Source organism: Chroicocephalus ridibundus, chromosome 4, assembly GCF_963924245.1.
Source record: "Chroicocephalus ridibundus chromosome 4, bChrRid1.1, whole genome shotgun sequence".
NCBI classification, from domain to species: Eukaryota; Metazoa; Chordata; class Aves; order Charadriiformes; family Laridae; genus Chroicocephalus; species Chroicocephalus ridibundus.
Genome location: NC_086287.1, coordinates 4,946,888 through 4,959,973, shown reverse-complemented (window position 1 = coordinate 4,959,973; position 13,086 = coordinate 4,946,888). Strand labels below are relative to the sequence as shown.

The window sequence follows — 13,086 nt, the reverse complement described above, 5'->3', positions numbered from 1 at the left end:
GCATATTGTAATTGAACATCAAGCACTGCCTCCCATTCACTCCCCACACAACTACAAATAAAGAACGTTCACGCGACTAACGCTCCAGTACAGTACCTGACCGAACACAAAACACATTCCTGACAACCAGCAATCCTTCCCCATCCCAGGCACACAACCCAGCCATTGCAATTAGCACCTACAAAAAAGAGCACAAAGAACACACCCCATACACAACATCTCCACCATCTCCCTTCCATAAATCCCCCAAGTTCAAGCAAAGGCAGCAGAGAAGGCACCACAGGCAACCAGCACACGCAGCCCCATCCCTCACCACCCCACCATCGGCTCCACCATGCTGACCAAATTACAAAGCCACCCCTCGGTAACACATGCCGCTATGCGGAATAGAAAACATCCCACCACTGTGGACAGATGTTATTACACACACACACACACACACACATCCCTTCTCTCGCTGCCGTTCACACCACTGCTCTCCCCCTCAGAAAACCTGCTGCACACATTCAATACAGAAATAAATCCTGGCATACACCTCCCCAACCTCCCCAACATTTGCTGCCTTCTAACCTGAGTGTCAAATCCATTTTCTACCGAGCCACTCTTCCTTGGTGCGAGTCCATCTCCTGCGTTTTCTTGCCCATTAGGAGATTTGAGAGGAATCTGGCTGGAATAGAATGGCTTCGTCACCTCCACCTTGCTCCCAAACTTCAGGTAACAGGGCTGTGGGATGGTCCTGGCCGTCGGGACATGCAGGATTGGAGCAGCGCTGTGGACGGGTTTAGGTAGTCCCGATTTCATTTTGGAGGCTACCAGGATGGCTGGCATTTTCTCTTTCTGCTTTCCTAACACGTTTCTGTCAGCAGCAGCAACAGCAGAGACAGCAGGCAGGGAGAGAGAAAAGGACACGTTGGGGAAGCTGCTCTCCACTAAAGCTGTCTGCTTTACTGCAGGGATCTCCAAAACCAGCTTAGAATTTAAAACCAACAAAAAAAAAAAAAAAAAACAAACCCAAACAAAACCAAAAAACACTTTCAGCCTAAAATATCTCCCTGCTTTATGCCAGCCTTCCACCTGTTTCCTCTAATTTTATTTTCAGTTCTTCACCACCGTCCTCCTTCCTATTTCTGCTGTTATTTAACTTGCTCCTTTCCTTTCTCTGGCTGACTCCTGTAATTTTCTTCCCCGGAAACGTGGGAGACTTTCACTCCATTATCTTGTCACCGCATCTCCAAAGTGAGACACAGCCTTTTAGAATTTAAAAAAAAAAAAAAAGGAACCTGCTGCTGCATATGCTTCCCCTTCCGTATGCACTAGAGAGCGGGCGAGTGAGCGAGCAAGCAGGATTTCCAGCTTAAGATGTCTTTCTTCAGTCTTAGCCAAGAAGCAGATGTAGCTCAGTGTGTTAATGACTGATGCCCTTGGATACGAGCCTCAGAGAATCAAGCTTCTTAAGTCTTAATAGCTGTGAACAGGACAACGATGCTGGAGCAGAAGGAGAAGCGTCCGCTGACAGCAACGTTAAATAAAAACACGCCGGCGGCCGCAAAATTTCCCGGCTCCCCCAGTGCTGATCATGAAAACCCGGAGGAAAAAAAATAATAAAATAAAATACAATAAAATAAAAAGCATTCAGCTGTCAGAGGGAAGGGGAAAGCAGCCGCCACCTCATTTTCCCCTCCGGCAGTGGAGCGGGAGCATCCTGCGCCTCTCCCGGGTGGGGGGCGGCTGCTGCACAACCCCCCCTCGGCACGGTGCAGGCAGGGCGGCCCGCGGATTGGCCCTGCCTGCTGGAAGCAGGCACAAAAAAAAAAAAAAAAAAAAAATTAAAAAAAAAATTAAAAAAATAAATAATTCTGCCTCTCTCTCTCTCTCTCTCTCTCTCTCCGCAGGGGGAGGAGTGGCTTCAAGTCTTGCGGCGGGCAGGGAACTCCGCGGCAAAGCGGGAGACGCCGTAAGGGCTGCACGGAGGGAGTTATGTAGCGGTTTCTTTTTGAAATTAAAAAAAAACAAAACAACAGCAAAAAAAAAAAAACCCAACACGCTTTCAAATAAAAACACCTGGTGATGACTCATTGTTCGTTGCTATTCGGGAAAACTCCCCGCTGCCAGCATCAACAGGAATTTGAATAAGCGCCGTGAGTAATGCAGCCCCATAATAGCAACACTTGGCACTTTGCTTTTAGGAGTCTTTCTTTTGGTGTCACAGGTTCCTCCCCATGTTACTCTGCAGATACCGAGATCCGTTACAGCCCCCACATCCCTCATTCCTGCGAAGCGTTACACATTTCCTGCACATATCCCTCTTTCTGCCCCCGTGCTGGACCGCGGAGGATTATGGAAACTCACGGCACGGAGAGATGCCTTTGGACTCCTAAGGGGGTCTCAGCACCGGGATTTACAGTGCCACAACACCGACAGCCAAAGGCTTTGAGTTACCACGCAGGCTTCTTACGTTACATACAGGGAGGGGAGGGTGCCTCAGAATAACATTCACACAGCTAACAGGAGACATGGAAGAAAAAGGTGCATTTTAAATCCCATTTTAAATCACAGTCCCAGATACTGGATGATTTCCCAAGTAGGGGCACTTCCTTCAGCTCCTGATTCCCAGCTCACCCATTGCCTCAAGACGAAATTCCTACACCACCACCCGGGTGGCAGGGACAAGAGCGATCCCAGCAAGCAGAGAGAAGAAGGGACGAACCCACCCTTGAAATATTTGAAATACAGGCTGGGTGAGCGTCTGAGCCACCCAGCTACTTGGCAGGACAGAGGTGGCACAGCCCCACCGCCCTGCCCCATCCAGCCTGCCGGGAGCACCCAGAGGAGGAAGGCTGAAGCACGCTCCGCGACCCATTTCAAGGGGAGCTGGGTCCTGCCTATTTGACACCCCGGCTTTTGGGAAAGTTTTAAATGCACAAACACCAGGTTTTTACATCTGAGACTCTTCCAGACGGAAAAATGAGGCATTTCTGGATTGTGGGTGTCTCCAGGATTAGGCAGCAGGATTAGGATAGCATTTTAGGAAATGGAAATCAGATGCGACCTGTGTGCTGGATCCTTCTGTGGATGTCACCTTAAATTACTTCTCCAGGGTTACATAGGGAGTAAGTGGCAGAACTGGAAATTAAAGTCAGAACGTGTGCTCTCCTCATTATAAAGTACTATTCTTCATTAACATCGTGATGTAAAAAGGTCTGTCTCCATTAACAGAACACAGAAGACCTTAGCTGTACTAGGTGGGGTTTTCTGTTGTTACTGGTTCGGGGTTTTTCGTTTGCTTTTTTTTGGATAGATCTCATGTTAACAAGATTATTTAAAACCAAAAGCAAAGCCTGGCCACGCTGTCACTGCAGCCTGCCATCTCTCACTGAGCGCTGCCCCCCACTTGAGTAATTCAAGTTCCCACAGCACACATGAAGCTCACGTGTTAACCGGAGTTTTGGTTGTTGCTGGGATTTTTCAGCACGTCTGCTTCCACATATCCCAACTCTGCAGGCTGCTTTCTATTAACTCGAAGATGATAATTTTTGTTGTTGTTGTTTTTATGAGTAACTGCTTTCACCCTAGGCTCTTTATTCATTAACCTCAGACTGGAAACTGCCCATCTCTCTTCACAGAATCACAGAATGGTCTGGGTTGGAAGGGACCTTAAAGACCATCTCGTTCCAGCCCCCTGCCCTGGGCAGGGACACCTCCCACCAGCCCAGGCTGCTCCAAGCCCCGTCCAACCTGGCCTTGAACCCCTCCAGGGATGGGGCAGCCACAGCTTCTCTGGGCAACCTGGGCCAGGGGCTCACCACCCTCACAGCCAAGAATTTCTTCCTGATACCTAATCTAAATCTCCCCTCTCCCCTGTTCTAACGCCATACGCAGTCTCTGCTTAGACAGAGCTCCACAGAAAATTTCAAATCCCAACAACTCGACGCAGAAAGTCAGATGTACCATACGAAAGGACTGGTAGTTATGGGAGCAGAAATATCTAAAATGCCCCGATACCATTTCCATTGTTCAATGCTGACGACTCTGCCTTGCCAGCTAAAAAGGAGGTTGGACCAAAGTATGAAAAACTTGAAAAAAATCCAAGTCTGAAAACAAGGCTAATTTTAGGTCTGTAATAAAATATAGTAATGTTTAAAAGCTATTAGAAGATCTAATTGACAGCTTTATGATCTGTTCTTCACTTACACGTTTTATGAGGTTCAGGCCACCAATCCCAGATGCACAGAACTTGCCAGTTTTTGTTGTTCTGTTTTCATCTTGGAAAACTGGCTAGGATACAGGATACCAAAACAGACACAAAAGTTAATTTGAGCAAAAGAAAAGGATTCCTTTCATTGCTCCTTTAACAATTAATGAATCTGATCCTTTGGCGATGGTGAATTGAATATTCCACAGCCAGAGGAAACTACTTTATGTCTTGGTGTGCAGTCCTGTCTCCTGACATGAAGATGATGTCTGCTGAATTCTCGCAATCTATGCTCCTGCCAGTTATTTTGCCGAATCAACAACACGGACCTTTTCTTTACCAAAGCGTAATGTGAATTCCTGATAACACATTTGAAGAGTGGCCTAGAACTACTGCTTCTCTTATGGGTTCAGTGAAAAACAGCTATTTAAAATTTGCATTAACGATCCGTTGTTATCTAACAACTATTTTTTTTAAAGCTATGCATGTTTTGCTTTATATATCCAAACACTACAGCATAATGCCGCTGAAATGCAACGTAGCATATCCAGTGGCAGTACAGCCATACCATGAGGTTATAAATTGTTAACGTCACATTACGGGCTATATCTGCAAAAATGGCCAACATGAATTTTGGTCTATCCTTGGAAGTGACTAGGTTTTGTTTTGTTTTTTAAATAGTTGATTTTACCTGTTTTTTAAGGCTAGGAGTTTTAAAAGAAACTACTTCTCTTGGACAGCCGATGGGATCTGGGAACCTGTCTTCGTTATCTTCTTTGAAAAGCCCAACCAGTTTTCCATTCCCCGGTTTTGAAGCAACCAAATTCTGCATCTAAGCTGTAAGATGGGTAAGCAATATTGAAAAGCAGGCAAATTATCTAAACAAAATGCGAGAGCTTCATTCCTTCCTGCCACAGGATGAGCCTGTTGGATGAGCCACTAACAAGGGGAACTTTCCCTTGCAGCTTCAAGCTTGACGAGCGTCTTTGCCTGAATAAACACAACGTCCCCCCTTTTCTGCCTGCAGGCCAGTATATATCCACCCACTCCCCAACTGGGGGAATATGGAGGGAAAAATGCTATAACCAAGCAGTTCACTTCCCCGTTACAAAAAAAATACACCCAAAAAACCTACTGATGTGGCTTGCAGGACTGATTTTTAAGCTCAAGAGATGCCATTGCTCAGGATACAAGCTGTGGCTCCTTAGCACCGTGTAGTGTCATCTCGAGTGCCAAGTCTCTGGTGTCGAGAACTGGCTTAATATTCTCAAAATTTTAGTGAGCAGACTCATGTGACCCGGAGACCTCGACGCATCAGTGGAAACTATTTGAATAGTTGAAGAGCTTGTAGGCAAGTCAGCACATTGCCCAAAACAAAGGCAGTAAAAGAGAACAAAACCCAGGGTCGACTGCTCTTGAACAGATGATCTTTATGAATGAGATGAATGTTTCTGGAACAGTAAAACTATTGAAGCTGCCTCCATCGCTCATACGCCATCAATTAACAACAGGACAGGGTCTCTAGACCCAAGTGGAAAGAAAATGCCTACATGGATTGCATGCGGATATTGCAAGTAAAATTAAAAGCTTTACGAAACGTAGCAAAGGATCGGAGAATCAGACCTTCCTTTCAACTTGTGGTTAATACCCATCCTCAAGGAAGCCAAGTGTTACATTAGTGTAAGTGGAAAAACTATGTAGAATTATTGTATCAATTAGAACACCTCATTAACTGGTCCGGTGATTCAAAACTGCTGATGGCACCAAACCCAAGGCTTGAAAATACCTTGATCAATGCTATCCTTGTCTTTTAGGCATTACAAATGTACCTGAAATCTCCCAGAAAATCGTTTTAAGCCGAGGTGAATATTCCTAAAATGTCACCATGTACTGTCAATATCAGAAGGCTTAATCGTTCTTACACAACCATTCTCGTCAAATTTGACTGCTGCCAGGCGGCCAGCTGTCCTATAGACTGTGGGCATATTCAGCCTTGGCACAGCTCCATCAACTTAAGGGAAGTTATGACAGGAATAAATACGGACCTATTTTTGGTACTGCAGGCATTGCGCACATTCACATCCATCTTTTGTCCCCGATCGGAGCATCGAACATGTAAAAGCCTGATCCCGTCTACAGATGTACGTTACCATTTCATGAAAGAACCCATAAAGGTGTAAATGGGATCAAGCTCCTAATTTTTTTTTTGTGTGCCCACCAGAGGAAGAGTAGAGGTTAGAAAAGAGGAATGTGGGTAGAAGCATTATCTAATTTGGCATCCTCTCACCACGGCAATTATAATCTGTACATGTGAGTTCTTTATATGGAGCAGAGAGAAAAGGAGGAAACCTTGGTTCTGTTCCCAGTTCTTTTCACAGAAATCTTGTCTGCATTACACTAATTCTGATCTCAAATCCCTTTTGTAATCCCCTGACACGTCTCTAATTCACACTGGGTTTAAATCCACCTCATTTTATAACAGCGGCATGTTTTAACAAATACATAAGCTAAGTTCCACCTGGACAAGAGCAGTCGGTACGCTCGCTTTCAGAAGACACACAGACAGCCTCACTAGCCACACTAGTCATACAGGCAGACGCTTTTGCACAGTGACGCAAAACGGCACCATTTTAAATGAGCATCTTCTGAACAATGCTCTTATTTAATCCTGTTTCTGTACCAGAACACTTCATGGGTTCGCAATGTAAGCATGAACAGTAGGAGCTGGCATCACAATGGCACTGAAATACTTTTCCCACCTCATTCCAGACTGGTATTTTTTTTATTTCCTGATGCATTTATCACTGGACTACATCGCCATTTTATATTAATCTAACTCTGGTAGTGCTTCACTCAAAAAGTACATAAATTTCTATTGTCACAGCAAATGCATTTTGATCAACGTGCACGTCTTTGATTTCATTATGCTTCCATCGCTTTTGGATCTGTAGCCATATCGGTTTCTCAGAATCTAATAAAAATTGGGCTCAGCTGGCTGGAGACAGACCTCCTGAGAGGGGTTCTGTGATTGGCTTTGAAAAGGTCCATCTCCCTGCCTTTGCATGCAAACTTCATTCCTCGGCCTTAAACTCGTCAGGAATGGGAGTGGAAGGCATGAAGACCGCAAGAGCTTATTTCAATTAATGCTTCCTGCAGTGTTGTAACAATTAGATGCACCTTGTATGTCTGTACTGTAGTCGCAGCAGTGACCACCGTGTAAAACAGAAATGCATGAATAATCTTTATGACGCTAACAGAGTAGCTTTGTCATGCCAACCTATAGCTCACCTCGACTTGCGTATCTCCTAACATCTGCGACCATAAGACGAGACATCATCTTTCCATGCCACTAACGGCACCTGGAATAAATATTTCAATACCACTTCAGAAAGATCCTTGCGAGTCACGTCTTCCCAACAGAGATGTGCATCTGGGTATTCTTAATCTAGTCGTGCGTCCTTTGTTTCCACAAGGTTAATAGTACTAGCTCCTATATTATTTTATGCCTGATTTCACATTGCCTATGGCTTTGTGTATCTGGAAAAGCAAGGAAAACATCTGTGACTAATGAGAATATCACAGAAGGCAGATGATGATGATCCAAACACCACAACTACTCTTGACTTAAAGAACCATCACGTTAAGATGAAATAGGAAGACGAGGACCGAAAAAAATGCACTCTTCCCTGTGCTGTTAATTCTCCCTACCTTCTCAAGAAGTGGCAGGGAAAAAAATATCCACTACTTACAAGCCAACAATCTCACATCATCAGGTAGTCACCTTCTGTAACCTTGCTGTCCCTTACTGGCGCATTTCAAATACACCTGCTCCATCATCTGAAAGAGTTGTCAGAGCCTAAAGGTAGACACCACCTGAGACGCAGATTGGAAGCAAAGGCTATATTTCAAAGCCTTTTTTTTTTTTCAACTGGATCTGCTTAAAAATTCCAACCCAGCCTCAGCTGCCATCAGTCCCTCCCACATCAGCAGTTTTGAACAAACACAAATTGGCCAGATTATCATTAAGCAACTTCAGCTATTTTGTAAAGAGCAAATGTATCGCAATTCCAACTAAATGGTGAGAGTCAGATTTTTCACCTGTTCTAAATCAATGTAGTTTCTCTACAGCCAGCGCCAGGATTTGAATTCCAAATTAGAAGTATTTATCAAGATCTTATTTAGATAACTATTCTGATCCTATCTTACTCTCACACTATCTCCCTTCCCATCAGTACACATTACTGATCAATTTGAATTAAAAAAATCCTCTTGTATACTGAGCCCACGCCTACAGTTCAGTTGATGGTGCATAGTGCAGTTCTGGAGCCACGGAAGTAGAATCATAGAATCATAGAACTGTTAGGGTTGGAAGGGACCTTAAAGATCACCTAGTTCCAACCCCCCTGCCCTGGGCAGGGACACCTCCCACTAGATCAGGTTGCTCAGAGCCCCATCCAGCCTGGCCTTAAAAACTTCCAGGGATGGGGCTTCCACCACCTCTCTGGGCAACCTGTTCCAGTGTCTCACCACCCGCATGGTGAAGAACTTCTCCCTAACGTTTAGTCTGAATCAACCCATCTCTAATTTTAATCCGTTCCCTCTAGTCCTACCATTACCCAACATCCTAAAAAGTCCCTCCCCAGCTTTCTTGTAGGCCCCCTTAAGATACTGGTAGACCACTAGAAGGTCTCCTCAGAGCCTTCTTTTCTCCAGACTGAACAACCCCAACTCAGTCTGTCCTCACAGGAGAGGTGCTCCAGCCCTCTGATCATCCTCGTGGCCCTTCTCTGGACGTGTTCCAGCACGTCCGTATCTTTCTTGTAGTAGGGGCTCCAGAACTGGACGCAGTACTCCAGGTGGGGTCTCACGAGAGTGGAGTAGAGCGGGAGAATCGCCTCCCTTGACCTGCTGGCCACGCTTCTCCTGATGCGGCCCAGGATACGATCGGCTTTCTGGGCTGCTAGTGCACACAAGTAGGGCTTGTGGTGCTCACCAACTGCCAAGCAGATATCAGAGAACAACAAATACTGTCCCACACTTGCAGGCTTTGCCAAGTACACTTCACAACGAAAGTCTGCCGGCAGCCGCTCTTCCCTAGAAGCCAAAAAAAGAGAGCATTCCCACAGGGCAACCATTCAGGAGCGGGTCGCTGCCGGAGGTCACCTGCAATGCACCATAGAATGTCACAATGATTAATTGCAGCGTTACAAACACCAGCTATTTCTGAATGTGTTACCAGAATAAATAAATAAATAAATAAATAAACCTAGATAGTTCACGATGATATAAAAGGAAACACAGAAAATGCTTAACACAATGCCCTGTATGAATGTTGCCTACCTCCACAGCTCTTTAAAGAAAGATTAGTCCTGATTTGACATTTGTGGAAAATAAAAGTGCATCCTTAGAAGATAAAATTTGGCGTATGCTAATGGTCCTACTGAAATTCTTAAGTAAAAAGTTTCAGCGATACTTCTTCAGATTTACATAGACATAACTCCAGTCAACCTTCAGCCCAACAGCCATGGCCATTCTTGAGGGTCAACGTCCGAAAAAGCCAATCTGCCACCTCCACCTCCAATGTGACGGTTTATCACAAGGCAATTTGACGAGGATTACCCCGGTAGCTGCGGAAGAACAACAGAAAGTACCGTTCCATTTTATATTTAAAAATCACGTGTACATTCATGGGAGCGGCTTACTTGCACCTGCCGAACGTTACGCTCCATTTTAAACCAGAAAGCTTCAAAGATCACTTTGCAAGGAAATGTACAGGGAACAGTTATTCTTTAATCTCTCTGTTAATTTACCACAGAATACTCACACCTAAAGTGCTGCAGGGCCACCACGCAGCCTCACACACGGCAGTATCGAACTTCTCTTCTCAAATTTCCTTATGTTTCCTTTGTTCTCTCATTCTCCCACTAGCAAACCCTCCTGCTGTTTTAATACTGATTTTTTCAAGCTTTTGTAATATCCACCACCCAAAGATGACAGAAAAAAAAACCCTAAATGCTGTCCTAATATTTTGTTTCATACCAAAACAGAGGAGGTTCCCAGTGTAATGATTAATGACATGTTTGTTGCCTTAAACAAGTTTGATATTTCAACATTTAATCAATTTTACTTTTTTTTAAGGTGACAGGATATTATTCCACCCTAAGGTTTCCTGCCATCCTGAGTTTTACCCATGGTGCCGTATGCAACTCAACCCTGTTTAAAGCTACGGTATGAAGACCTGACAGCATTGCATTTACCTTACACACCCACTCATATGATTTTTAATAACGCTGCTCTCAGTGTTTGGAATATTTGGGGAAGGTGTCAATGTCAAGACATCACACAGTCTTAATGTTCCGTATCACCACCAAGAAAGATCCGGCTGACGTTTAACACTGGAAGACAAACAACAAACAGAAGGCAAAGCACTGAGAGATAATCTCTCTGTATTTCATATTTCCTTTTGCCATCATTGTAATATAAAACCTTTTTGTTCCACATAGATGGAATTCAATTGATGGAATGATTTTCTGCGTACTGAGACACAATCACCTCCTGTATGAGAATTAACATAAGCTTTGTTTATTCCAGCAGTAAAACAACCTGTATTCAAGCTACTCCAAAATTTAAAAAAAAAAACCACAAAACCAGACAGATAACTCTCTGGAAACTCAAATCACTCTGCTGTCAAAGCAGCAGCAGTCAATCATTCCTGTCATAACATTAGTATATTATTGGCTGGTGGCAAATGGGTCAGCTTGTCACAGGCAAAGTACTTATCAGATGCTCTCTTCCCTTCTATCCCGCTTGGCACGCGAAACGACGGCGCTACAGATGCTGAAAGAGATGCTGCTGAATTTCAAAATGCATCCATCTGTTTAACTTCCCAAAATGACTTTAAAGAGTGGGATACAACAAACACATCTGCTACCTCAGCCCGTTAAAAAAGATCATCTGGAAAATAACTGGCAAATTGTAAACCGTTTCAGAGAGTGATCCACAATGAAGTTTCGATACACGTGTAACATCTGTTCCACCTCTAATTACACCTCGAGCCTTTGCACCTCTGGCTTCCTGAAGAATCAATGCAAGTCCTGACCTTAGCCATAACCAGCTCGGCATCTCCTTATCACACTGGTAAGAGTTTGTTTAGGAAAAACATCACTGGGCATCCAGTGATGATGATAAAAAAGTCCATCAGGATCCACTGGAAGAACCTAAAGTGGAAATCAGCTATAAACAATAATGTGGTCCACCACAAGAAAAGGCTTAGGCAGGAGGTCCAGCAGAAGACACCAGCAGATGACGTTTTAGGAAGAAAACTGTAGCACGTGTTTAAGTGTGATTTTTCTTTCAGTTCTTCTCCCACATCTCTCACAAACACAAACGTGTTATCACTTTGAATTATGTGCACAGATGCTTACATTTGCAATTTACGTTAACCTAGCCCACATTAACAGCGATTTCGACACAAAATGCAAACCAGAACGCATTTTTTCACCCTCGGGTATAACGTACGTGTGAACTGCAGTACCGGGACATCTCTTTGTTACTCAGTAATATTCTTAAGGTATCCTGATTCCATCTGCAGAGCGCAGGTAGAGAGCGGACACAACGTAAGACAGGAATCACAGAAGCATCTTCCACCCATCCTCCTGCCCCTCGCTGCTCCCATAAGTGAGGGGGTTGCTCCGGTACCGGACCCCCCGCTGAACTCAGCACTCCCCAGCCCAGAGGGACCAGCAGAAACACCCTTCTCTGCAGCTGGTATTTTGGGTACTGGTATATAAAAAGCCCAACCCTCTCCATCTAGTAGTGCCAGTGACATTCCTGTTGGATCACAAGCGCTATGAATGACAACACCACCCACGTCTAACTCAAAAGCTAACGTAAGACAGGAATCACAGAAGCGTCTTCCACCCGTCGGTGGCCACCAGAAAGGCTGGCAAGAATGCCGCGAGATACCAGAGATCACACCGAAGGAGGCTGCCGTATCCACTTGGGAGGTGAGGGGAACACACGAGGACACACAAGAAAAGTGGCCGCTGGGGAATATGTTAAAAACAAGCTGGGAAGCAATAGAGGTGCCCTGGCTAAATGCACATGAATTACAGGCTGAGACAGACTTCCAGTAGCAGAAATTAGTATTTGATACATAACATTAAAGCAAGACCTTTGAAGTGCATCACTTTGCAGCAGCACTACCACTGTTTTATATGTCTATAAATGAGAAACAAAATTTTCCTTGCTGTAAATAGCTTGTGCAATTAATAGCAGTTAGCTGTTCCTGTCTTTTTCCAATTACAGACTCGGGATAAAATGGCACATTAAGTCACCTCATGCAGTTCTGGACCACCTAGTGTTAGAAGAGCAATTTGAGGATGAGCTGCTACTGCTAATTATCAGAATTAAAAACTGAAATAGCAATGTTCACTTTTAAAAGTGAGATGATTTCCTCTCTCAGGCATAACTTTCCATTACTCTCCCCTGCCAACAGTTATCACTTTCGTCTAAGGATTCCGGGACTGAAACTTTGAACATAGAAATGTCATCAGAAAGAAAAGCTTTCAAAACATTTTGGGTCACCGTTTTAGGTCTTTCAAAATAAATTCATTTATTTATCCTTGGCTAATTACCTTTTATTCCTTCTGCGCAGGCACAAAATATTTGTGTTTCTATTTTGACTTTTCTTTTTCATTTTCAGGCAGCTGCATCCGCTTCCAAAATCATCATCAGGTTCCCACCATGATGTTACGAAAAAAAAAGTTCTTCTGGACAGCATCGCTGGTAGCACAACAATAAAAAATCACAACTGTGTACGCATATGCATGAGTGCACACGCACGCGTATTGTGAGCGGAATAAAAACGTGTTGACGCCTAATTTGGCCTGCGA

At 44.2% G+C, this 13,086-nt stretch overlaps 1 protein-coding gene across 2 annotated transcripts in view; it reads right to left on the bottom strand.

Annotated features, from left to right (window-relative positions):
* Positions 1–1,240, bottom strand: part of NAV2 (neuron navigator 2) — a 234,703-nt gene extending 233,463 nt beyond the window's left edge. For both annotated transcript variants that reach the window (XM_063331285.1, XM_063331286.1), the window contains exon 1: positions 571–1,240. In XM_063331285.1, coding sequence (XP_063187355.1) covers positions 571–828 — 258 coding nt within the window. In that variant the 5' untranslated portion in view covers positions 829–1,240. The remainder of the gene's footprint in view (positions 1–570) is intronic.
* Between the last annotated feature and the right edge of the window lie 11,846 nt (positions 1,241–13,086).